The sequence below is a fragment of the Garra rufa genome, chromosome 1, assembly GCF_049309525.1.
Source record: "Garra rufa chromosome 1, GarRuf1.0, whole genome shotgun sequence".
Classification (NCBI taxonomy): domain Eukaryota; kingdom Metazoa; phylum Chordata; class Actinopteri; order Cypriniformes; family Cyprinidae; genus Garra; species Garra rufa.
Genome location: NC_133361.1, coordinates 15,647,686 through 15,672,085, shown reverse-complemented (window position 1 = coordinate 15,672,085; position 24,400 = coordinate 15,647,686). Strand labels below are relative to the sequence as shown.

At 45.4% G+C, this 24,400-nt stretch overlaps 1 protein-coding gene and 1 gene segment (V, D, J or C); both read left to right on the top strand.

The window, feature by feature from the left end:
• LOC141290255 (interferon-induced very large GTPase 1-like) overlaps positions 1-24,400 on the top strand; it is a 453,394-nt gene that overhangs the window by 377,051 nt on the left and 51,943 nt on the right. The window lies entirely within an intron of this gene.
• On the top strand, positions 4,852-7,252 carry LOC141331508 (Ig mu chain C region-like). The segment is given in 4 exon segments: positions 4,852-5,057; positions 5,595-5,885; positions 5,971-6,279; positions 6,501-7,252. Coding segments are annotated over 4 exon segments (999 nt in total).

Sequence of the window (24,400 nt, the reverse complement as noted above, 5' to 3'; positions counted from 1 at the left end):
TTCATGGCAAATTTACAAAACATCTAATAGAAATGTGTAGAATATATGATTGACAGTTTAGGACAACTAGATCAAAAATTTTGCATTTAGGTAATGATTTATACGATGAGCTAATGACTTGATGTTTTGTGGGGTAAGACTATTGCACAGAAAACTACAGTATATAATACATTTTGAGCAACATGACAATAGCAACTGATAATGTAGGAAACTGCAGACAAATGTATATTTCATTTCTGATCTGAGAAATGCACCAAAGTGACTGAGAAAAACTTTTATCCTTTTATCTCCATCGAAGGTTCTGATTGGTGTGTGTGCTAAATTTTGACTCCTAGTGTTTCCAGTTGGGTAATTGTGTGCTAATTGAGCTCAAACTTCTTAGACTTGAGTGAACAATATTGAATGCTTGTGCTTTCTAAATGACCTCATGGTGTAAGCACTGAGAAATGTAGGGATTTGTGTGTAGAGTTTTGAAGTAACAGTTCACCAAATATAACTCATGTGTCAAAGCAGGGAATAGTGTTTATAGTTTAGGGAAATGAGTGTGCTTTTTCAAAAATGGCGTTATAGTTTTGAAATTTTAGTTCAAAAGACTGGTTATAGTGTTTTAGCAATTGAGAAAAACTGTAATAATCAAGTCAGTAAAATATGATCAGTTCAGAATTATTTATATGGATTCAGTACAGTACAGTGCTGCATATACTTGCAAAAGAATGTTTTGCAAATTAATATATTGAGAAGGTTATTTAACTAATGTTAGAAAAATATGGTTTTAATCTCCAAATTTCAATTGTCATGCTTCAATTGTGTGATATGCTAACATGCTATCTATAGCCCTTATGCAGCCCTTATCATTGATTTTTTTTAAAGGGCAATTTTTAAAAAATGTGTTGCAAAATCATTGCTTTGTTTCATTTAAATTCTTGCAGTACTTATTTTTTGTTTGCAGAACTACTGTCACAATCACCAACTGGAGTGCCCGTCATCTCCATTAGAGGGCACCCCATCCCAGATTGGCTCCCATGTTCCATGTGTCCCCTTCCCATTGGTTAGTCTTGTCATGTGACCCCTAGTGTTTGGTATAAAGCCTTCCCTTCCCCCTCTGTCTGTACGGATCGTTGTTTCGTGTTTAGCATTTATCATTAGCGTTTATCTTGTTTCCCATGTTTTTCCTAGCCTTGTTCCAGTTCTGCCCGTTTCCTAGTCATAGTCATAGTTTCCCCTAGTTTTTTAGTTTTGTTTCATTTCTACCTTGGACTGCTCACCCTGGATTTTGACCCTCGCCTGTATAACTGGATTACTCTTTTGGATTTCCCTTGTTGTTTCTTGTTTGCTGGTGATTTCGACCCTGCCTGTCTTGACCACGTCTTTAATAAAGCTTTGCATATGGATCCGCTCGCCTCTCGCCTCTCACTCCCTGTTACAACTACTTATTTTACCTTAATTTTTGTTTGCAATTTATTTAAACTACTCTTATTGCACAAATTAATTCTTGCACTGTTTATTGCTAATCGAGGCCGGGAAGATCTCATACCAATCACAGTTTATATAGCACAGGTGCATCATGGCAAGGTAACATGACATGAATCATTTATCTCTATGAATGGTTCTTTTTATGTGTAATTCAGCAAACTTCCTCTTTGTTACTGGCAAAACAAATTTGGTTTTTGATGACTTAAGCTTGTCACTCAAGTCATGGGTTGTTGTGCTTATTTTTATTTTCAGACAGAACACAGCTGTCCATATGCAACACACTAAGTGTTGGTATATTTCATGCCCAAAAGCAGTCAATTGTTTTAACTTCAAGCCTTTGATTCTTTTAATTGTGATGATTCACATTTAACAAAAACCCACCAATTCACTATCTCAACAAATTAGAATATGGTGACATGCCAATCAACTCAAAACACCTGCAAAGGTCTCTCAGTTTGGTTCACTAGACTAGACAATCATTGACACCCTTCACAAGGAGGGTAATCCACAAACATTAATTGCCAAAGAATCTGGCTTTTCACAGAGTGCTGTATCCAAGCATGTTAACAGAAAGTTGAGTGGAAGAAAAAAGTGGGGAAGAAAAAGATGCAAAACCAACCGAGAGAACCGCAGCCTTGAGAAGATTGTCAAGCAAAATCGATTCAAGAATTTGGGTGAACTCTCTGCAATTCCTCTTGCAAAGCCACTCCTGAACCACAGACAACATCAAAGGCGTCTTACCTGGGGCCTCATTTATAAAGACTTGCGTAGAAACCATCCTTGATTTTATCTAAGAACTTTTCTGATTTGATCGTAACATATAAAATGAGCTCATTCCTAAATCAAAAACTCTGTGACAATGGCAAGTAAAAAGAAGCGCAAGAAATCAAATTATAGTGAGGCTGAACTATCTGCAATACCAGGCATTACCACAAGGAAACGGTCGTACGCCAAGCTGGAATCTGACGTGGAGATAAGTACTTTTCCACGTCAAAGACGGTTTTTATAAATCTGTACTTTGACGTGGATTTGATCGTACGAACACTCTAAGATCAAATCAGTGCGTAAGAAAGTTTTATAAATGAGGCCCCTGGGCTAAGGAGAAGAGGAAATGGACTGTTGCCCAGTGGTCCAATGTCCTCTTTTCAGATGACAGCAAGTTTTGTATTTTATTAGGAAACCAAGGTCCTAGAGTCTGGAGGAAGGGTGAAGAAGCTCATAGCCCAAGTTGCTTGAAGTCCAGTGTTAAAGGATTAGTTCACTTTCAGAACAAAAATGTATATATAATTTACTCACCCCCTTGTCATGCAAGTTGTTCATCTCTTTCTTTCTTCAGTTGTAAAGAAATATATATATATTTTTTTGAGGAAAACATTTCAGGATTTTTTTTTCATCTATGGTGCCCCTGAGTTTGACCTTCCAAAATGCAGTTTAAATGCAGCTTTAAAGGGCTTTAAATTTTCGCAGCTGAGGAAGAAGGCTGGGAACTTTTCTAGCCAAACGATTGGTTATTTTCTAAAAAGCTCTGCGTGTATTCTGTCTACTCTGTGTCTTCCAGTTCATGACTGTTAGGGTATGTCGAAAAAATCCCATCTCATTTTCTTCTTTAACTTCAAAATTGTCCTACATCGCAGTTTTACCCATTTTTGTAAAGACCTTTGCATGTTCACTTTTTAAACACTGGGTTTGTAGCGATGTAGAAGAATTTTAAAGTTGGAGGATAAAATGAGATGGTATTTTTTTGACATACCCTAACTGTCAAGAACCGGAATACACAGAGTGCACGCAGAGCCTGACAAGACGAGCATTTGAGGTTCAAAAGTACATAAATTGTAAATTTTTTAGAAAATAACCAATAGTTGACTAGATAAGACCCTTCTTCCTTGGCTGGGATCATTTAAAGCCCTTTGAAGCCGCACCATAGAAGTCCATTATTTGGAGAAAAATCTGCTGACCAGCTTTTTATAGATGCTGATTTCATTTTCCAGCAGGATTTGGCACCTGGCCACACTGCCAAAAGCACCAAAAGCTGGTTAAATAACCATGGTGTTGATGTGCTTGACTGGCCAGCAAACTCACCAGACCTAAACCCCATAGTGAATCTGGGGTATTGTCAAGAGGAAACTGAAAAACAAGAAACCAAAAAATGAGGATGAACTGAACGCCATTGTCAAAGAAACCTGGGCTTCTATACCACATCAGCAGTGCCACAGACTGATCACCTCCATGCCATGCAGAATTGAGGCACTAATTAAAGCAAAATGAGCCCCTAAAAGGCTTTATATTGAGTACATATACAATAAATGAGCACACTTTCCAGAAGGCCAACAATTCACTAAAAATGTTTTTTTTTTTTTTTTTTTGGTCTTATGAAGTATACTAATTTGTTGAGATAGCATATTGGTGGGTTTTTATTGTGAGCCAAATCATCACAATTAAAAGAACCAAAGACTTAAACTACTTCAGTCTGTGTGCATTGAATTTATTTAATACATGAGTTTCACAATTTGAGTTGAATTACTGAAATAAATGAACTTTTCCACGACATTTTAATTTATTGAGATGCACCTGTATAAAGAAAATGTGTTAACCTGAAATTTTAAACAGGATCACTTCATTGACCATATAGACATTGTAGTTGTAAAACAAATCCCATGACAAACACATTTCACCAAATAGAATGTAAATGTTCGGAATAATCGTTAACACAAATTGTGAGTAGATCAAAAATATAGTTTTTTGTTGGTTTGTTTGCTTGTTTTTATAGCTAAGTAGCTAGCTAGCGAATTCACACAGATGGCTAACAGGTTAACAAATGAAATTAACTCCTTACTTTCTGTGTTGTGTGAATTTAGTTTGACTGCTCTCACTCACATAACTGTAAGGATATTAAGTGCCTCAGAAAACTTGATACTTAATTCCTTTTCCCATCAGGCTCTTAGTATATTGTTGGTGTTAATTGTCATAACAGTTAATTTTTAAAGTAATATTACCTGTGTATCTGCACAAGAGCACATATTTTGCTGTGTTCATCCTCCCTTATGATTTTCAGTTGACAAGTTGACAAATTTGGCCATAAAACCATCTACATAAATGGCAAACTGCAGTAGGAGGCCTTATGATAATCTGTTTATTTGTTTATCCAATCAGTTCAGTGAAGCAAACGACTGTGTGTGTGTGTGTGTGTGTGTGTGTGTGTGTGTGTGTGTGTGTGTGTGTGTGTGTCTCGTTCTTCCCATGTGTGTCTCTGCACAAAAAGGATCTGAAGCAGAACGGACGGAAAAACAGAACAAAGTTTGTATCAAACCTTTACTTAGCCCAGATATGCTGACAGACAGTTCTTGTTTAAATGTCTATTGCAGAAATGAAACTTGTTTTAAATTTAGCTGTTTTTTTGTAAATAATCATTTCAGTAGTCCTCAAATCTGATTGCACAGTGTTTGATCTAAACTTCACAGTAGTAGTAGTTTAATGACTAGATGTTTTGCAGCTAATTCAGCTAATTTCCAGCAAGAGAAGAGTCATGTATCTTCTGTGGCCTCTGCTGTTTCTACTTGTTTCAGCACAACATCAAACCCTGTTTGGTTAGTAAACCTTTGCTTTTTTAAAAATGTAAAACACATTGTTTGTGGTAGTTTTATGTGAAGGATTTTCATGACTTTCATAAAAATAATACAATGTCACAATAAATGTATGTTAAAATATGGTTTATTCATGGTTTATTCAGTTTATTCTATCAGAATTTTACAACTAAATATGACTGTTGCAGCAGGATATCTAAGGTTAAACACGTTATTAACATTTTCTAAACAGTTTTTCAGTAAAATCCTGCAGCAAAGTTTAAGAAATCAGAATTAAAATAACTTTTGTAACACTTGGTCATAATGTCATTTACATCTTTAAAATATTACATGATAATGTCATGATAATGTATGGATCAGCATGGAAATGATTGGATGATTTCATCCAATACCCTACAGGAAAAAAAAAAAAAAAAAAAAAACTGGAGAAGAGTCATTTGATGTCAGTCTTATGAATATTCAAGAGAAATGAAATCAGAGCAAAACAACTTGTGGTACCATAGTTTCATTGTCTAGAAATCTAAATTGTTTTAATTTCAGTGGATCGAAAAACACCAACTCTGAGCTTGGTTCCTGTAACGACTCAGAAAAGTACATTTGTCATGTGTGTTATTGAGGATGTCTACAACAAGGACCTCACTGTACAATGGAAGGAAAATGATATCAGCAGTCCAAGACAGTCAAACCTGAAGTACGAAGTGAACGCTGAAGGTCTTTACACAGCATACAGTCTTTATAAAGTCAGCAGTGAGACATGGAACACAAATACTTACTATACCTGTGAGGTAAAACACCAGCAAGAAACATTTACTGTAAGGAAGAGCTTTAATGGTGAGTCTTGCCATTTTGTTTTGCTCTCTAGCTCACACTCTCAATTCTATCAAATAAAATCTTTTTTTTTTCTTACTCCTTGTAGCTGAAATGACACTGGAGCTGAGGCCACCGAATGAGAAAGAATTATTTGTCTATAATAGAGTTGTCTTGGAAGCTGTTGTTTCTGGAGATGTAAAGACAGTGAGAGAAGCTTCAGTGTCATGCAAAGTGAAGGATAAACATCTCAGGTCTATGGACATATCACGGTCTATAGACACATCACAGTCTAAAGTAATCTACAGCATCACTGTTGATGCAAAGAAATGGTTTGATGGTGAAATGGTCACTTGCACCATTCATGACACACTTAATAACAGAGACATCAAGCAGGAGATCAGTTTTGATAAAGGAGGTAAATAATAAATATAAATAATCAGCTTTGTGGCTCTGTGTGCATTCATAGATGATTAAAGTTTAAACATAATTTTATAATTGTCTGACAGAAAATGCAAGCATATTTGAAATGCTTAGACACACTGTCGAAAGCTGACTTGTTTGAACTATTGTTATTCACTATTGTTTGATTCTTATGTTTAATAGTTTATTGAATCTTTATCACTTTCTTCAATTCAGATGGACTGATGCCTAGTGTTGCCATTTACAAACCTGATAATATCAGCACAGATGTAGTCTCTCTAGTGTGTGAGGTCACCAGCCCTAGACTTGGCAATGTCTATATCATGTGGAAAGTGGGCTATAAGCCGTACATAAAGGGCTCAACCAGCGCTCCCATCCAACAGAAGGACTCCACATCTGTTCTCAGCATACTAACAATGACAAAACAAGAGTATGACAATCTCAAAACCACCATCACCTGCGCAGTTATACATGATGCCAACATGAGTAACAGAAGATATCCACTATATGCTTCAACATCCAGCAGTAAACAGATAGATTTATCATGTGATTAATGTACAAGTACTGTGCCAAAAGATGATCACAGTGCTTATTTGTTGTGCACTTCTGCATTCTCCAGTGCTTCTGTCCAGTTGCTCTCATCAGATTATGTATCTTTGGTGTTTTTGTTCATTTTTCTGTCTGTATCTGTATCACTGAACTGCGTGGATCAAACATCAATGCCAAATTACAGTCCAAACTGTGTTTAATTTGTTATTGCATGCAAATAAATATGGTCACGCAAATAAATATGGTCAGGCAAATAAATATCATAGTGTGAGAATCAATAGTTTTCAAGAGAATATCCTGTGCTTACTGTACTGCTGTTAACCTATGAATGCCATGTATTATAATCTAACATTTTCATATTGTTTACTAAACATCATTTCTAATCCAAAACAATTCACTTTGATTTCGGTGTTTTACAATATAAAGCAATAAATATTTGTGTTTGCATAATTCAGTCCAGCTCTAATGTGGTTCTTGATTTCAGAAACCTTTGTTTGGTTGATTGTTTTGGTCATTTTTTATTTTTTTTTTATCAGTATTTTAAGAAAGAAGAATATTATTATCATTATGCACACAGTGAAGAAACATATTATTGATTAATTTTTTATTCAATAACAGCACATTACAAAGAAGGAAGTAAATCAAATAAATACAAAATCCATTATGATTTATCTTAAAAACCCTGGAGAACCCACGGGGTCAAATTTGGCCGCTGTTAATTGCTGCTACCCAAAATGAACAAAACAAAAACAAATTTGTCAAATTTAACTTCAAAAGCCCAGAGTGCCACTTCTGGCCCCTGCATAGAGACACCTAGTGGATGAATATTGAACTCACAAGTGCCAGAGTGGTAGTAACAAGATGACTGACCACATGCTGTTTTGTTGAGCTGGAAACCTACCCAAACAAAATCGTCTTCTCAACAAACCAGCGGTTGGTAAAATGGTGCATTTTTTGTTAATCTATTTAGTATTAGCTTGCAGAATGCCTAGAAGTATGTTTTATATTCTTTTTGGATAAATTAGGGACTCTGAGCTAGTTCAAAAAACGATGGGCCAAAAACAAATAAAGAGGGCCTCAGTAGTTCAGGGCCAGAGACTAATAAAGTAGTATAAAATTTCAGAGAGTATGGCCGCTACCTTTTCAGGACAGGGAAAGCACCAGAGAAAGATCACTCTAATACAAGTATTGGAGCAGCTTGAAGGTGATGATATTGACTTTGGCCCTGAATTGGACAGCGATAGCAATTCTGATGAATTGTTTCAACCGCATAAAAGTGATGGTGGTGAATCTTCTGCCCAAGACAGTGACTCGTCCAATGACTCGTCCAGTGATGAAGATGTCCTGTTTGCCGAGACTGCTAGCCCACAGATACATTGTTAAATGTAGCTGTGTGGTTGACTGATTATTTTCCTAAATTTAAAATAGTTTGCATTGACACTGTTTGTTTTTGTGATTCTTTAATATGCTACGCCTAAAGCCCAATGGGTCAAATTTGGCCCTAATCCTAAATTAGGGAATAAAGGGTTAAAATTGAAAAAGTGGATATTTTGGTGTTCAGTGAACTTATAGCAGTAATTTCCACAATTATTTAGATGGAGTCAATACAGTGCCACATAAGAAAGTTTTGCAAATGAAGGTATTAAGAAGATTATTTGACTAACATTGTAAAGTGAGTTTGGAGCAAAAATATGGTTTTAATATCCAAACTGTCATGCTTCAATGCTGTGGTATGCTAACATGTTATCTATAGCCCTTAAATACTTATGTTTTGTGAATTATTTTTAAAAGTAAAGACCATTGATTTTTTTTAAAGAGGGTCAATTTAAAAAAAATCTGTTTCATTTATATTTTACAGTACCTAATTTTTGTTTGCAAAACGTCTTATTTTCTCACAATAATTGATTTTCTTTTGCAATCCTTTTATTTTAGTTTCTAAAAGCACATTTATTTATTTTTTCAATTTCAATTTTAATTTGCAAAACTTTATTTTCTTTTGCAAGTTTTTGTGGCACTGCATTGACTCTATATATTTATTTATTTTATATTTTAAAGACGAAAAGACATAAATCCAGTGCAAACACAAATGTATCCGCAAAGCCACCAACCTTGTGGCCGATCACACAGATCCTTCACACCAAAGCATTTAGGCCTTCACAGTCTAACTGTGCAATAGTTCCCTTCCGGAGGGAACTCTACGCTGCGTCCTGGTTAGGACACTTTGGGAACTGCCTTCAGCGTGACCGGTTCTGAAGCTCTTATAAAACAACGGCAATGAACTTGACATTGACCGGCGCCAGCCCATGACGTCATTAACAAGGCGCCTACTAGTATAAAAGGGCGCTTGTGAATACAGCAACCATCTTTTTGTTCTTCAGATCACCTTGTTCTAAGCGTGAGTATGATGGCAATGTCCGGAGGTAAGCAATTTAGGAAGTGTGCTGATCCGTGTCCGCGGAGTCTGACACCGGATGATTCGCACGATTTATGCGTGATATGTTTGGGTGAGCAGCACGCGCGCTCCGTTCTTGAGGGGGCGGAGTGCGTACACTGTGAGAGCTTTTCTATCAAAAAGCTCCGCTCTCGTTTGTCCTTATTCTCGAGGGGATCAGGACATCCGCCTCCCCCACGCGGCTCTGGTCCCGCGGCAGCTGAGGCTGCCCGGCGGCTGAGATCGTGGGGTTCGCAGGTGGAGCTCGCTGACGAGTTTCAGAGAGGCGTGTCTCTCTCGCGCTCGTCAGCGGGAGACGAGGGCGCGCTGCTGGATGAGGATGTGTTGTCTCTCACATCCTCAGATCCAGCGGCGAGTGTGCTGTTGGCTGCTAGCCAGGGCGAGCAGGAAGAGGCTGAGATGGGCGAAGATGAGTCTTTTGAGCCCATCCAGCCCTCCTGCCCCGCGTATGAGGAGCTGATGGACGTCATGGGGCGCGCCACCGCGAGGTTAGATCTGCCGTGGCGGCGCGCGCAGGAAGAGGTCTCTCACGGCAGGCTTGGTGAGAGATATCTTCCTGGCCATGTCAGGCCACCTCCTTTGAGCCTCCCATTCCTTCCCGACCTCCATGCTGAGGTCGAGAAGGCATGGGATAAACCTTACTCGGCCCGCATTCCCAGACATCAGCATGTCAATTATGCTGACGTCCAGGGAATGCGTGAGCACGGGTATGTGTCGATGCCCCCGGTGGAAGATACCCTGGCTGCGTATCTTTCCTCGGGAGGGACGTCGACACTCACGGCTCCAACCCTGCCGAATAAGCCGCTCAAGGAGACATCGCGGCTGAACGGCAGGGCATACGCGGCAGTAGGTCAGGCTGGTGCCGCCCTGCACACTGTAGCGGTGTTGCAGGCGTACCAGGCCGACCTACTAAAAGACCTGGACCAGGGCCTGGGGCTTTCCCCGGAGGAGATGACTGAGCTGCGCCGCACCACTGATCTCTCTCTGAGGGCCACCAGACAGACAGCGACCGCCGTTGGTCGCGCTATGTCTGCTTTGGTGGCCACAGAGAGACATCTGTGGGTGAACCTGACGGGCATCGGGGAGAAAGAGAAGCGTTTTCTCCTCGATGCCCCGGTTTCGCCTTCCGAACTTTTTGGCACGTCTGTACAGACAGTGGTGGAGAAGTTCAGGGAGGCGAAGGCGCGCTCAGCGGCCTTTAAGTCCTTCATCCCTCGCCGGTCCACGCCCGCACCCGACCAGCATAGACAGCCTGGCCCGTCCTGGCCCCAGGGCCGGAGACAGGGCCAGGTGGCTAGTGTGGCCGCTCGAGGCCCTCCACCTCCACGGAGCAGGTCTCAGAGGAGGCGCGATGCGCGGCGTAGGAAGCCGGATCTCAGGGAGACGATCCAGCGCCGGCGTCAAAGCAGGCAGGAGTCGGGTACCTGAGGTCCCTCCCTTTCGCCCCTCGCGCCCGCTCGGCCGCCTGCCTTCCTGTCCTACTCCTAGACTCCGGGGCCGGGCCTATGATGAAGTTACTAACGCATTCTGACAGGCCCGGTATACGAACTGACATATCTGGGTGTTATATGTGTGTGTACATGTTTGTCTTCCAGCTCCGCTTGGGTGAGACTTAGTTTGGGCTCCTTAATCTGAGCCCCCTGGTCCCCGAATGCCAAGTGTAGTTAGGTCTCCCCTCTTCCTGAGGTAGTGTCTGGACCTCCACTTCTGTTAAACTCCTGTGGGGTTAGAAGCGTTGTTAGGCTCCCCTAAGCGAGCACCACCGAGTGTTTCTCGCCCGGAGCCTCCGCCGTTGGAGCTCAATGTGGCAAACCTGCATACGCATGTTCACCCATCCACTGGGGCAGCAGTCTACCCCGCCCCGCGGTAAGAGTCTCTCCAGACTCCGCTCGTCTGAGTGTGAAGACCGGGAGGTTGGGTAGGTTCCCCACCCTTAGAAGATAGGTGCAACCCAGGGTTGAGCGTATGGGCTGCCTCTCTTGGTGAGTCAGTGCACTATAGGCCCCGCTCCCCAGGGCCCTGTCAAAAGGGAAAGAAAGAAGTTTCTTTAGTGAGAGAGGGCAGTTTAGGAACCCCCCTAAGAAGGTGAAGCCCTAAGTGTAGGGATTTTCAGGCCTCCTCTCTCTGAGAGTTGTGCCGACAAGATTCCCCTTCATGCAGGCTCTTGTTTAGGCTGATTTCTCACAAGCTCTATCAGCTAGCACTTAGGGGTTTGAGTGTAGTGGGGCTCCCCTCATTAGCATGAGTTCTGTTGGTTAGCACCCCCTCTCCCAGACTGTCCTGCCACGGTGAGCGTTGTCAGGGTGTTGCAGGCTTCCTCTCGATCGAGAGTTATTCTGTATTGAGCCTCCGCTCTTCGCTGCTGCTGTTCAAAGACCTCCTTTCGCCTAGTGGCGTCATGATGTAGGTCAGGCCATTGGTCTTCCCCCACGGTTTAGACCTAGAATGCTTAGACGCGTTCCCCTGTTTTGAGAACCGTCCAGTTGCAGCCTTCGCTCCCCTCAGTGCTCCGCTGACAAGTACATACTCGTGGTTTTTAGCTGGTAGGCCTGCTAGGCCTCGCTAACTGCCGGCTATGTGCTTTGTGCTCTTAGCCTCCTCTCCACAGTATCCTGTGAGGTAGGTTCATGTACTTGTAGCGTTGAGTGTAGCCAGGTCTCCCCTCAGTGGGGTTTCACCGAGACCTCCACTTTTGAGCATCTCTCTCGCTAGAGACTACTAGACTGCTAGACTACTAGAATACCGCTCACCAAGACCGAGTGTTGTCAGGCTTTTTTCTCTCTGTAAGATTCGTTTCAAAGCCTCCACTCTACGGGGCCCCTGCTTTCTGCATTTAGGCCCTGCTGTGAGTCCTGGTATTCTCTAAAGCGTTGAGTGTAGCTAGGTCTCCCCTCACTAAAAATATTTGGGTGAGATCTCCACTCCATAGAGCTAGGAGATTGAGCGTTGCTAGGTTTCCCCTCATCCGAGGGTCTCTGTGAAGCCTCCGTTCCCCTGAAGCTCCGCTCCGGGTACTTTCAGACGTGAGTGTAGCTAGATCTCCCCTCACTGTATATTTAGTATGAGATCTCCACTCTGTAGAGCTGGGAGGTTGAGCGTTGTCAGGTGTTCCTCTCATTCTGAGAGTCTCTATGAAGGCCTCCGTTCCCCAGAAGCTCCGTTTTTAGTACCTCCAAGCGTGAGTGTAGCCAGGTCTCTCCTCACTTAGAGCATTGAGGCCTCCACTCGTAAAGAGCTGGCGGATTGAGCATGTTGGGGCTTCCCCTCTGGTGAGGCCCCCGTTCTCCAGAAGCTCCGCTTCCAGTCTTTCCCTCCAGGCGTGAGTGTAGTCAGGTCTCCCCTCACGAAGGGTTATTGAAATCTCCACTCCTAAGAGCTAGTGGATTGAACGTTGTCAGGTTTCCTCTCTTTTTGAGAGTCTTCTGTGAAGCCTCCGTTCTCCAGAAGCTCCGCCTTCAGTACTCTAGGCGTGAGTGTAGCCAGGTCTCCCCTCACTAGAGGGGCTATTTTGAGACCTCCACTCCTGAGAGTTAGTGGATTGAACGTTGTCAAGGTTTCCTCTCCTTAGAGAGTCTTCTGTGAAGCCTCCGTTTTCCAGAAGCTCCGCCTCTGTACTTACAAGCATGAGTGTAGTCAGGTCTCCCCTCACACAAGGGTTTATGTTTGAGACCTCCACTCTTACAGAGCTCCGAAGCTCCAGGCTTTGCTATCGCCTGTGATAATTATATGGTGTTTCCCTCGCTACGCTCTGGGCACCTTCTCAAACCCACAATAGTGGTGAGTACTCACGCGAAGCTTTGAGCACTCCTTAAAAACCCACGTGAAGTGGTAAGTGCACACGCAAGTCCTTGGGCACTTTCTAAAATCCACATGAGTGGTAAAGACTCCCCCCTGAAGGTTGGGTTCTTTTCTAAAATCCTGTATGGTATGGGTTACGCAGTATTTCTCCGTTCCCATTCTAGAGTTGGTTCTAAACACCCCTGGGTGGTTACAACTCCACTGCAGATAGCACTACCTATAGGTTTGAGTGCCGCTAGGCTTCCTCTCATCTAGAGAGTCTTCCTGCAGAAGCCTCCACTCTTCCTAAAGGGAAAATAAGTTTGGGCGTGAGTGTAGCCAGGTCTCTCCTCACTTAGAGCGTTGAGGCCTCCACTCGTAAAGAGCTGGCGGATTGAGCGTGTCGGGGCTTCCCCTCTGGTGAGGCCCCCGTTCTCCAGAAGCTCCGCTTCCAGTCTTTCCCTCCAGGCGTGAGTGTAGTCAGGTCTCCCCTCACGAAGGGTTATTGAGATCTCCACTCCTAAGAGCTAGTGGATTGAACGTTGTCTAGGTTTCCTCTCCTTAGAGAGTCTTCTGTGAAGCCTCCGTTTTCCAGAAGCTCCGCTTCCAGTACCTCTAGGCGTGAGTGTAGCTAGGTCTCCCCTCACTGAAGGGTTATTTGAGACCTCCACTCCTAAGAGCTAGTGGATTGAACGTTGTCAGGTTTCCTCTCTTTTTAGAGAGTCTTCTGTGAAGCCTCCGTTCTCCAGAAGCTCCGCCTCTGTACTTACAAGCGTGAGTGTAGTCAGGTCTCCCCTCATGCATGGGTTATGTTTGAGACCTCCACTCTTACAGAGCTCCGAAAGAAGAGCTCCAGGCTTTGCTGTCGCCTGTGATAATTATATGGTGTTTCCCTCGCTACGCTCTGGGCACCTTCTCAAACCCACAATAGTGGTGAGTACTCACGCGAAGCTTTGAGCACTCCTTAAAACCCACGTGAAGTGGTAAGTGCACACGCAAGTCCTTGGGCACTTTCTGAAATCCACATGAGTGGTAAAGATTCCCCCCGAAGGTTGGGTTCTTTTCTAAAATCCTACACGGTATGGGTTACGCAGTATTTCTCCGTTCCCATTCTAGAGTTGGTTCTAAAAACCCCTGGGTTTTTCCAACTCCACTGCAGACAGCACTACTTATAGGATCGAGTGTCGCTAGGCTTCCTCTCATCTAGAGAGTCTTCTTGCAGAAGCCTCCACTCTCCTGAGAACTCCACTTAGGTGGTTCTATTGCTTAGGCTCCTGGAGCCTCATGGATCACCTCCAGTGTTGAGTGTAGTTAGGTCTCTGACCTCCACTCCCAGAGTTCCCCGCAAGCACAGAGTGTTGCTAGGCTTCCTCTCGTTTAGAGAGTTGGTTTAGAGCCTCCGCTCTTCAGAACCCCCGCCTAGTATGAAGACTTAAGGGTAAGCTTCACTACTAGCGGTGAGTGTAGGTAGGCCTACTCTCGCTTAGAAGTATCAGGCCTCCACTCCTAGGAGTTCCGTGCTTGGGTGGCCGAGCTAGCTGTGACGTCGGCCCAAGTAGTGGGGAGTGATGTTCCTTCTTGACTCCTCAATCAGTCAGTTGTTCACTTACTCCTCAGCATGGCGGCGTGGGTATATCGTTCCCAAAGTGTCCTAACCAGGACGCAGCGTAGAGTTCCCTCCGGAAGGGAACGTCTCAGGTTACGTAGGTAACCCTAGTTCCCTGAGGACAGGGAACGAGACGCTGCGTCTCGTAGCCATGCATCGGGCCCCCACTTTCCATCAGACAAAAAGATGGTTGCTGTATTCACAAGCGCCCTTTTATACTAGTAGGCGCCTTGTTAATGACGTCATGGGCTGGCGCCGGTCAATGTCAAGTTCATTGCCGTTGTTTTATAAGAGCTTCAGAACCGGTCACGCTGAAGGCAGTTCCCAAAGTGTCCTAACCAGGACGCAGCGTCTCGTTCCCTGTCCTCAGGGAACTAGGGTTACCTACGTAACCTGAGACGTTTTTTTCCACAGGCCATTAGACTCCTAAAGGATTTCATACCAATCACAGAGAATCCCCCTAACAAAAACAACACAACAGGTGCATGGCAAGGCAACATGACCTGAATCATTTATCTCTAAAATAATAGGTTCCCTTCCGGAAACTCGAGCCGCGTCAGGAACGCTATGGGGAACGCCATTGGCGGGCCGCACTCTGAATATGTCTTGCAACGAATGAACGACGGGGGTGACGTCACAGGCGCGGTGACGTCACCGACCAGGAACTATAAAGCACGTGCGTTTGAAGCCCGCGGCAGCTTTTGTCATTCAGCGAGAGCGCTCTGTGTCTGTGTCTGTAGCGGTCATACTGCTGCTTTTTCGTGCCAGTTTGCACGGCTTTTATTTGAGTAGTATGACCATTTAAATGCAACCAAAGGGGGAAAGAAAGTTAGAAACTAAGGCGGTTCAAGCAGCCAAATAGATAGTGAAACACAGTCTATGTTTAGTCTGCTTGAGTGTAGAGCACGCACAGTCAGCCCTCAAAAAGACTGGCTGTCCACAGTGTGAGCGTAAAAATCCTCCACTGTGGGTGCTCCACGGAAGGCTCTCTTCGAGGAGGGAGCCTTCGCCAGCGTTTCTCGCGGGTCTGGCCCCGCTTCCGCCGAGGCGGAGCGGTAGCTGCACTCGTTGGGATCGCGGCTCGATCTATTAGAGGGACGGGAGACGGGTGTTTAAAAATACCCTATCTCCTCTCCTATCTGGTGGATCGGTAAACCTTTTTCTGGATAAGGAAGCCCGCAATGCGGTTACTTCCCTCCAGGAAAGGTTTTCAACGCTTTCCATATCTTCCTCCAAGGAGGTTGATGTGAAGTACGTTGTCAAAAGTATTCAACCGCCCCCCCTGATCGCCTCAGTATGATGAGCTGGTGGTTGTGCTGACTGTGCACTAGCAATATGAGCCGCAGAAAAGCAAACGTTTTGCTTCCTGCGGACTAAGTCAGCACTTCCAAACGGAGCTTTCTGTCCTTCCCATGATCTACATTGAGTTGTTTAGATCTAAGAAAAAACTAGGAAGTAAAGATGATGCCGCGGGTTGGACAGACGCTGTCAGCTATCTGTCGCCCAGTTTGGCATCATCTTTGAAAGCTCCGTCGTTGCTCTTCAGGCCGCCTAATAAAACTTAGGCTTGATGAGCAAATGAACACGTGTCGGGGTTTCTGACGGGAAAATTAAACCCCAGCCGTGTACCAGCTCTCCACATTAGAGGCGCAGAAACAGAGCATTGCCACCCGCGCTCCTCCGGCTATGCCTAGAGGGCCCGGAAAGCAACGCTCTAAGTCGGGGGCTTCCAAAAAAAAAAAAATGAATGAAGAGGCTCGACCTGAGGGTTGTCCCCCAACCCAGGAAGTCCTCGGCTATACGGCCCTGTGATTCAGGGCCGTTGAGGGCAGCCCCTCGCGGGGGGGTTTGCACCGTACCCTTAGGTGCGGGTTTCAACCCCCTCGGGGCCCTCAGGAGATCTGTCAGCTAACCCTGCCAGTAATACAAGGCGCGGCGATCTCCGGCGAATATCCTCTAGCTGTTCCGCCCGAAAACGTAGCGGCCCTGGAGAGTTCGCAACCCCCACGGGGGTCCTCAGAGGAGCTAGCTCAGGAGCGTCCTGCCAGTTCACTGTTACAGGTCTCCGAGTTAGTTCCTCGAGTAAATCCAGACACCAGTCTCGAGAGGCTGGTACCCTTAGTAAATTTTCTGGCAGCGTGGAAACTACTGCCAAATATTTCAAAGTGGGTCCTGCGTACTGTAGAGAAAGGTTATGCTATCCAGTTCGGCACCAAGCCGCCACCTTTCAGCGGGGTATTTCCAACATTAGTAAGCCCCGAGCAGGGTCTGGTAATGGAACAAGAAGTAGATACTCTTCTGAGGAAGGAGGCCATCGAGGTGGTCCCTCCTCAAGACAGGGAATCCGGGTTCTACAGCCGTTACTTCATTGTTCCGAAGAAGGATGGGGGCTTCGGCCCATCTTAGATCTCAGGCTTCTAAACCGCTCAGTCAGAAAACTGAAGTTCAAGATGCTTACTGTCAGACAGGTCGTGTCACAGATCAGGTCCGAGGACTGGTTTTTGTCACGATAGATCTAAAAGACGCTTATTTCCACGTCTCCATCCTTCTTCAGCACAGGAAGTTCCTCAGGTTCGCTTTCAGGGGCGAAGCGTACCAGTACAGGGTTCTTCCGTTCGGCCTAGCTCTCTCACCCAGAACTTTTACGAAGTGTGTGGATGCTGCGCTGGCTCCACTGCAACTCCAGGGCATCCGCATACTCAACTATATAGACGACTGGCTGATCTTAGCCACTTCGGAGCAGTTAGCAGTTCAGCATCGAGGTGTTGTTCTCGCTCACATGCAGAAGTTAGGGTTGAGACTCAACGCCAAGAAGAGCATCCTCTCTCCATTACAGAGGACTACTTATCTGGCGTGGTGTGGGATTCATCCACGATGCGGGCACGATTGTCACCTGCTCGGATAGATCTCCATACTCACTGCAGTAAATGCGGTCAAGCTAGGCCAGTCACTCACTGTCAAACAGTTCCAAGTACTGTTAGGTCTTATGGCAGCCGCCTCCAACGTGATACCTTTTGGACTGCTGCATATGAGACCACTACAGTGGTGGCTCAAAACCAGGGGGTTCTCCCCGAGGGGAAACCCACTCCGCAAGATCAGTGTCACGCGGCGCTGCCTACGTGCCCTGGTCATGTGGAAGAAACCCTGGTTTCTCTCTCAGGGACCGGTCTTGGGGATGCCATGCCGCCGTGTCACACTAGCAACAGATGCGTCCCTTACCGGATGGGGAGCGGTCATGAGTGGCCGCTCAGCCCAAGGCCTGTGGAGCCCTCACCACCTCTCATGGCACATAAACTGCCTAGAGATGCTGGCGGTGTTCCAGGCCCTGAGGAGTTTTCTACCAGACCTAAGAAACCGTCATGTCCTCGTTCGTACAGACAGCACAGCGGTAGTTTATTACATAAACCATCAAGGAGGGATCCGCTCACGCCCCTTATTCAAGCTGGCGTATCGGATCCTCCTGTGGTCTCAAGGAAAACTCCTCTCCCTGAGAGCAGTCCACATTCCTGGACATCTGAATGTGGGAGCAGACGTCCTGTCGAGGCAGGGGCCGAGGCCCGGGGAATGGATGCTCCACCCAGAGGTGGTGAAGCAGATATGGAGAGTTTTTGGCCAGGCACAGGTGGACCTGTTTGCGACTCAAGAGACATTGCACTGTCCCCTCTGGTACTCTCTAGTGCCTCCAGCTCCACTGGGGCTGGACGCCATGGCACAGACGTGGCCGAGGCTGCGTCTGTACGCCTTTCCCCCGATCGCTCTGCTCCCGGGAGTTCTGGAACGGGTCCGTCGGTTTCAAGTGCGGCTGCCACTAGTAGCCCCGCGCTGGCCGGCACGAGTATGGTTCTCGGACCTGGTATCTCTCCTAGACGGCTCTCCATGGGAGATTCCTGTCAGGAGAGACCTCCTATCTCAGGCCGGGGGCGCAGTCTGCCACCCCCACCCAGAGAAGTTGAGGTTATGGGTGTGGCCCCTGAGGGGGCGCAACCTATAGGAGCGGGTCTCCCTACTGAGGTGGTTGAGACCCTTCTCCAATCCAGAGCTCCCTCTAAGAGGAAACTGTATGGCCTCAAGTGGAACTTGTTTGCGAGATGGTGCCGCGAGCGCCACGAACCCAGTCAACTGCCCGGTTGGTACAGTTCTGGAGTTCCTACAGTCTCGCCTTTCCGCAGGGCTAGCTCACTCCACCTTGAGGGTTTACGTGGCGGCTACAAGTGCCTACCACGCCCCTCTAGGTGGCCTCTCAGTGGGCAGAGCCCCCTGGTCGCACGTTTCCTCCACGGTCGGGAGATTAAGGCTTCATCGGGAAGTAATAAAGCATGGAGAATTCTAAGCATACAGACTCAGAGGATGGGACCTCTGCAACACGATAGATATCGCAAGGTTCTCTCTGGTTCTCCTTAGTGCCTCCAGGTCCGCCCCTGACTGGACGCCATAGCACAGACGTTGCCAAGGCTGCGTCTGTACACATTCTCCCGATCGCTGTGCAGCCAAGCGTGAGTGTAGCTAGGTCCCCCCTCACTCAAGGGTTACTTGAGACCTCCACACTTAAGAGCTGATGGATCGAGCGTTGCTAGGCTTCCTCTCATTTTAGAGAGTCTTCTATGAAGCCTCCGTTCTCCAGAGGCTCCGCTTCTGTACTTACAAGCGTGAGTGTAGTCAGGTCTCCCCTCACGAAAGGGTTTACGTTTGAGACCTCCACTCTTAAGAGCTTCTCATAGGGTTGAGCGTTATCAGGCCTCCTCTCACTATAGAGAGTCATTTATGAAGCCTCCGTTCCCCAGAAGCTCCGCTTCCAGTACTTCCTAGCGTGAGTGTAGCTAGATCTCCCCTCACGGAAGGGTTATTTGAGACCTCCACTCTTAAGAGCTGTTGGATTGAGCGTTGAGATTTCCTCTCATTTTAGAGAGCCCTCTATGAAGCCTCCGTTCTCCAGAAGCTCCGCTTCTAGTACTAAAGAAAAAAAAAAAAAGAAGGGCGTGAGTGTAGCTAGGTCTCCCCTCACGGAAGGGTTATCTGAGACCTCCACTCTTAAGAGCTGTTGGATTGAGCGTTGAGATTTCCTCTCATTTTAGAGAGTCTTCTGTGAAGCCTCCGTTCTCCAGAAGCTCCGCTTCCAGGAACTGCGGGTTGGTCCTATCGCCCCTGACATTCGTCAGGTACTATAGCTTGACCTCAGAGCCGCTCCAGGCTCTGCTGTGCTCTCGGCCTAGTGCGCTAGGCCTAGAGAGTCAGCCACCTCCCTAGCCAGGAGAAGACTTCTCAAGGCGCATCTTTCTGCGGAAAGAAGAGAAGTTAGTTTTGCCAAACTAAAGAGATCTGCAAACAAACTAAGAAATACTTAGCCTGTTGTCCGTGGAAAACTAGACAAAGGCTCTTACTCTCGCGTTCTGACACTATTAACAGACCGAGCTTTCAGTCCCTCTTGTCATGGCTGAAACCCCAGACAAAGGACTAAGACTCCTCGTGTGCCTGAGGGCCGAGGGGTGCCTCCTGCACTGACTGGCGAACCAGGCGGAGGTCTCTATTCTCGTGTGCCTGCGGGCCGAGAACTTTACAGCCCTCTTGTCCGCGGAATGCTAGACAATGGCTTACTTGTCCTCGTGTTCTGACGCAGAATGCTATCAGACCGAGTGTAATGCGGTCCCTCTGGTTCCGGAAACTACCTTGACCAAGGACTAAGACTCCTCGTCTGCCTTAGAACAAGGCCGAGGAGTGCCTCATGCACTGGCTGGCTACCAGGCTGAGGCCCCTACTGTCTTCCCCGTGAGCCCGAGGGCCGGGGATTGCAGTGCCCTCTTGTCCGCGGAATGCCGACAATGGCCTTATCTCTCGCGTCCTGGCGTAGCACAGGCCGAGCCTTGGATCCCTCTTGCTCTGGCTGCACCCCCAGGCAAAGGATCACCCACTCCTCGTGTGCCCGAGGGCCGAGGAGCCTGGAGGTCAAGCTCACAGTCCTCGTGGGTCTAGGGACCGGGGACTACACACACCATCTGTCCGCCGAGTGCTAGACAGTGGTCATTCGGTCCCTCTTGTTCTGGCTAACTCCCAGACAAAGGACTAAGACTCTGCGTGTGCCTGAGGGCCGCGGAGTACCTCTCGCTCTGGCTGGCGACCAGACAGAGGAAGACTACCATTCCTCGTGTGCCCGAGGGCCGAGGACTACAGGGCCTCTTGTCCGCGGAATGCTAGACAAAGGCTCTTTATCCTTCCATCTGCTGGCACAGACACTGCGCAGGGTTCGGAAATTATGGGGGCGTAGGTAGTCTCGTTCCCCATAGCGTTCCTGACGCGGCTCGAGTTCCCGGAAGGGAACGTCTCGGGTTACTATTGTAACCTTAGTTCCCTGAGGGAACGAGACGCCGCGTCTCGGACCATAATTCCCGCCCCCTGTGGCGCTCGCTTCATGCTAGAGCTGCCGCGGGCTTCAAACGCACGTGCTTTATAGTTCCTGGTCGGTGACGTCACCGCGCCTGTGACGTCACCCCCGTCGTTCATTCGTTGCAAGACATGATTCAGAGTGCGGCCCGCCAATGGCGTTCCCCATAGCGTTCCTGACGCGGCGTCTCGTTCCCTCAAGGAACTAAGGTTACAATAGTAACCCGAGACGTTCTTTATATGTGCAATTCAGCAAACTTCCTCTTTGTTACTGGCAAAACAAATTTGGTTTTTGATGACTTGAGCTTGTTACTCAAGTCATGGGTTGTTGTGCTTATTTGTATATTCAGACAGAACACAGCTGTCCAAATGCATCTGTTATTGCAACACACTAAGTGTTGGTGCATTTCATGCTCAAAAGCAGTCAAATGTTATGCCTGCAAGGAAAATGAATTAAGATTAACTTTAAATGTATTCTTTACTATAACGCATATATCAATGTCAGTGAAAACATTGGAAATATTTTAGTTTGTCAATTAAATAAAAGTTAAAGATAATTAACAAATCACAGATTCTTGATTTCACTGAAATGATATATGATTATAAAATATAAATATAAAATATAAACACTGTTTTAACTTTACTTCAATCACTATCAAATGTAAAGGAATAATTATATGTGAATGATTTCTCAGAAGCATTTTGAATTATTATTATTAATAATATAAAATATCTAGATTATTTTTTCATATCATACAATATTGATATTTGTCATTACATTCATTTAACATTGATAGGAAAGGAAATATTTTCCACATGGTTGGATTCTGTATTTTATGATTCAGTACAGATTTATCATTAAAACATCTGTTCAATGAAATGAATTTATAACTTTACAACAAAACATTGCATTTGTCTTTTGTAAAATAAGATGCTGCTGCACACCAGAATTTAGTTAAATAACTCGGTCATAAAATAATATTATATTAAAAGTAAAATAATAATATTTTTACTTTGTGATTTGCATTTTAGTATACAGAAAAACAGGACTGTTTTACTTTTTAGTTTTATTGTGTATTTGATGTCAGTTTTTTAATGAAGATGGAAGATTGAAGTTCATTAATTCAAGTCTCATATATTGAGACTTAGACGCTGAAAATAGACAAAACTGTCATTTATTCACACAGACACACGCAACTTGCAGACTTAGCCACATTCACTGACTGCTGTGGCATTTATTTCTGCTTTATGATAGGATGTTTCCCACAAATGTAAGAAAATAAGCTACTACAAACTGACCTTTAATTCAAAGTTAGCAAAACTGAACATTTGACATCCATTTGCAAATAAACTGGAAGAAACTTGAGTTTAACATCTGCAGTGTTTACCAAAAGAGAGATTGTTATTAGATTATTACACATTAGAGATTGTTCTGAATTCTAAAGACGACATTTTGCAATGCTAATTACAAATATATATAGTGATGGTGGCTGTACTTTTACAATGTTTGAAAGCTTGAAGATGTTAGGAGACTTCTTTCATACCAGCTATTTCTCTATTCTTTTTCTTCACAATGCTCTATATATGTAACATAGGCTCAGAGACGTTCGGATCCATGTGCAAGGCTTTATTGAATACAACACAACTCATGGGAATTCCAATAGAGTAGTCACAAAGCAGGCGGGAATCAACAGGGCTGGCAGCAAGAATCGTAAACGAGAGAAACAATCCAGGGTCATACACGGAAAGGCAAACACAGGGGAAAACGCTCGGAGAGGGCCACAGAGGCACAGTCTGTGACAGAGTCCCCCCCCTGCGAGCGGCTCCCGAAGCGAGCCACTCCTCGGCGCCGAGGTCTACCACTTGATGTCAGCCCTGATGTTGGCTGTTGATGCCAGCCCTGATGATGCTTCCGGCTTTGCTACTGATCGGACGCTTTTGCTTACTGCTCCGCGCTTTGCTCCCTGCTTTTGAACTTTTCTCAGATTTTTCTAATATTTAACTTCAGCAGATCAGCACAGTGCTCAGACAACACATTTTTGATACAAACATCACGAAAAAAGGAGACTTTTTGCCTCCCTCTGCGAGCAGTTTACATTCCGGAGACAGGAAAACACAGCTGCCTACTTTCAACAGACAAGAAAGAAAATGCCTCTTCTGGAATCTACTTGCTGCACAAACTGCCACAGACTTTTACAAAGGATTGTGGTTTTAGAAACAAAGTTACTTGCTGGACTTCCAAAACAGGCGGAACACACAGAAGATCATCATCACGGACCCCCTCAGCATACAGCCGGTGAGTCCTGTGAATCTAGTCAATATCGACATTTTATAAGTGTAGAGGAACAAGCCAAAACTGATCGACACACAAATCGATGGCACAAACAGGGAGCGAGACCCAAAGGCACTCGAGACATCAGAGTGTCCAGAGTATCTCGTATTGCTGCGGTATCATCCTCTACCCCAGATACAGCTATGAGAAGGCTTGCAAAAGCTGGTGTTTTACCACCCCCTATACAGCTAGAAAACAGATTCGAAGCATTAATGAATGTGGGTGAGGAATCCCCAAATGCGACTGAACATGTATCATGTCAGCCAACTGCTAACATTGCTATAAACAGCCGCGCAAGGTCGAGCAGACAGCGGCACTCAGCTCAGAGCACAGCCGAGCCCAGGACACTCATAGTGGGTGACTCCATTATCAGAAATATCAGTAGCAGAACTACAACTACATGCTGCTGTCCTCAAGCAACCGTCTCTGATGTGAACAAGGAACTTCGGAACATTCTAATGAATCACAAGACTGCAAATCGAATCATCATCCATGTGGGAAAGAACGATATTCGGAAAGAGCAGTCAGAGCTCCTAAAGAAGGATTTCGGTGAACTCATTGAAACACTTCGAAGACTTGAAATTCAGTCGTTCATCAGTGGACCACTCCCAGCAAGGGGAACTAACATGTTTTCACGGTTGCTTGGACTGAATACCTGGCTACAAAGAACCTGCAGTCTAAAAGGAGTCAACTTCATTGATAACTTCAATCTTTTCTGGGGCCATAGACAACTGTTCAAACTGGACGGCCTTCACCCAAACAAACTTGGTGCGAGAGTGCTTAAGGACAATATCTATTTTTCACTCCGGCATCCCTCAGTAGAATGTGTGAGTCTACCCAACATGAATGGCACACACACACTTGGACAAAGTGACGACAGGACATCTTATCAGCTTCAGAGTCATCATGTGGCCAACACAACCAACAAGGACACTGACAACGCCACGCAGCCACAACAAGCACTGCTTATGGACACTTTCCTGGCTGAGCCCTGCGCACAGAGCTTATCACAGACAGACTCAACA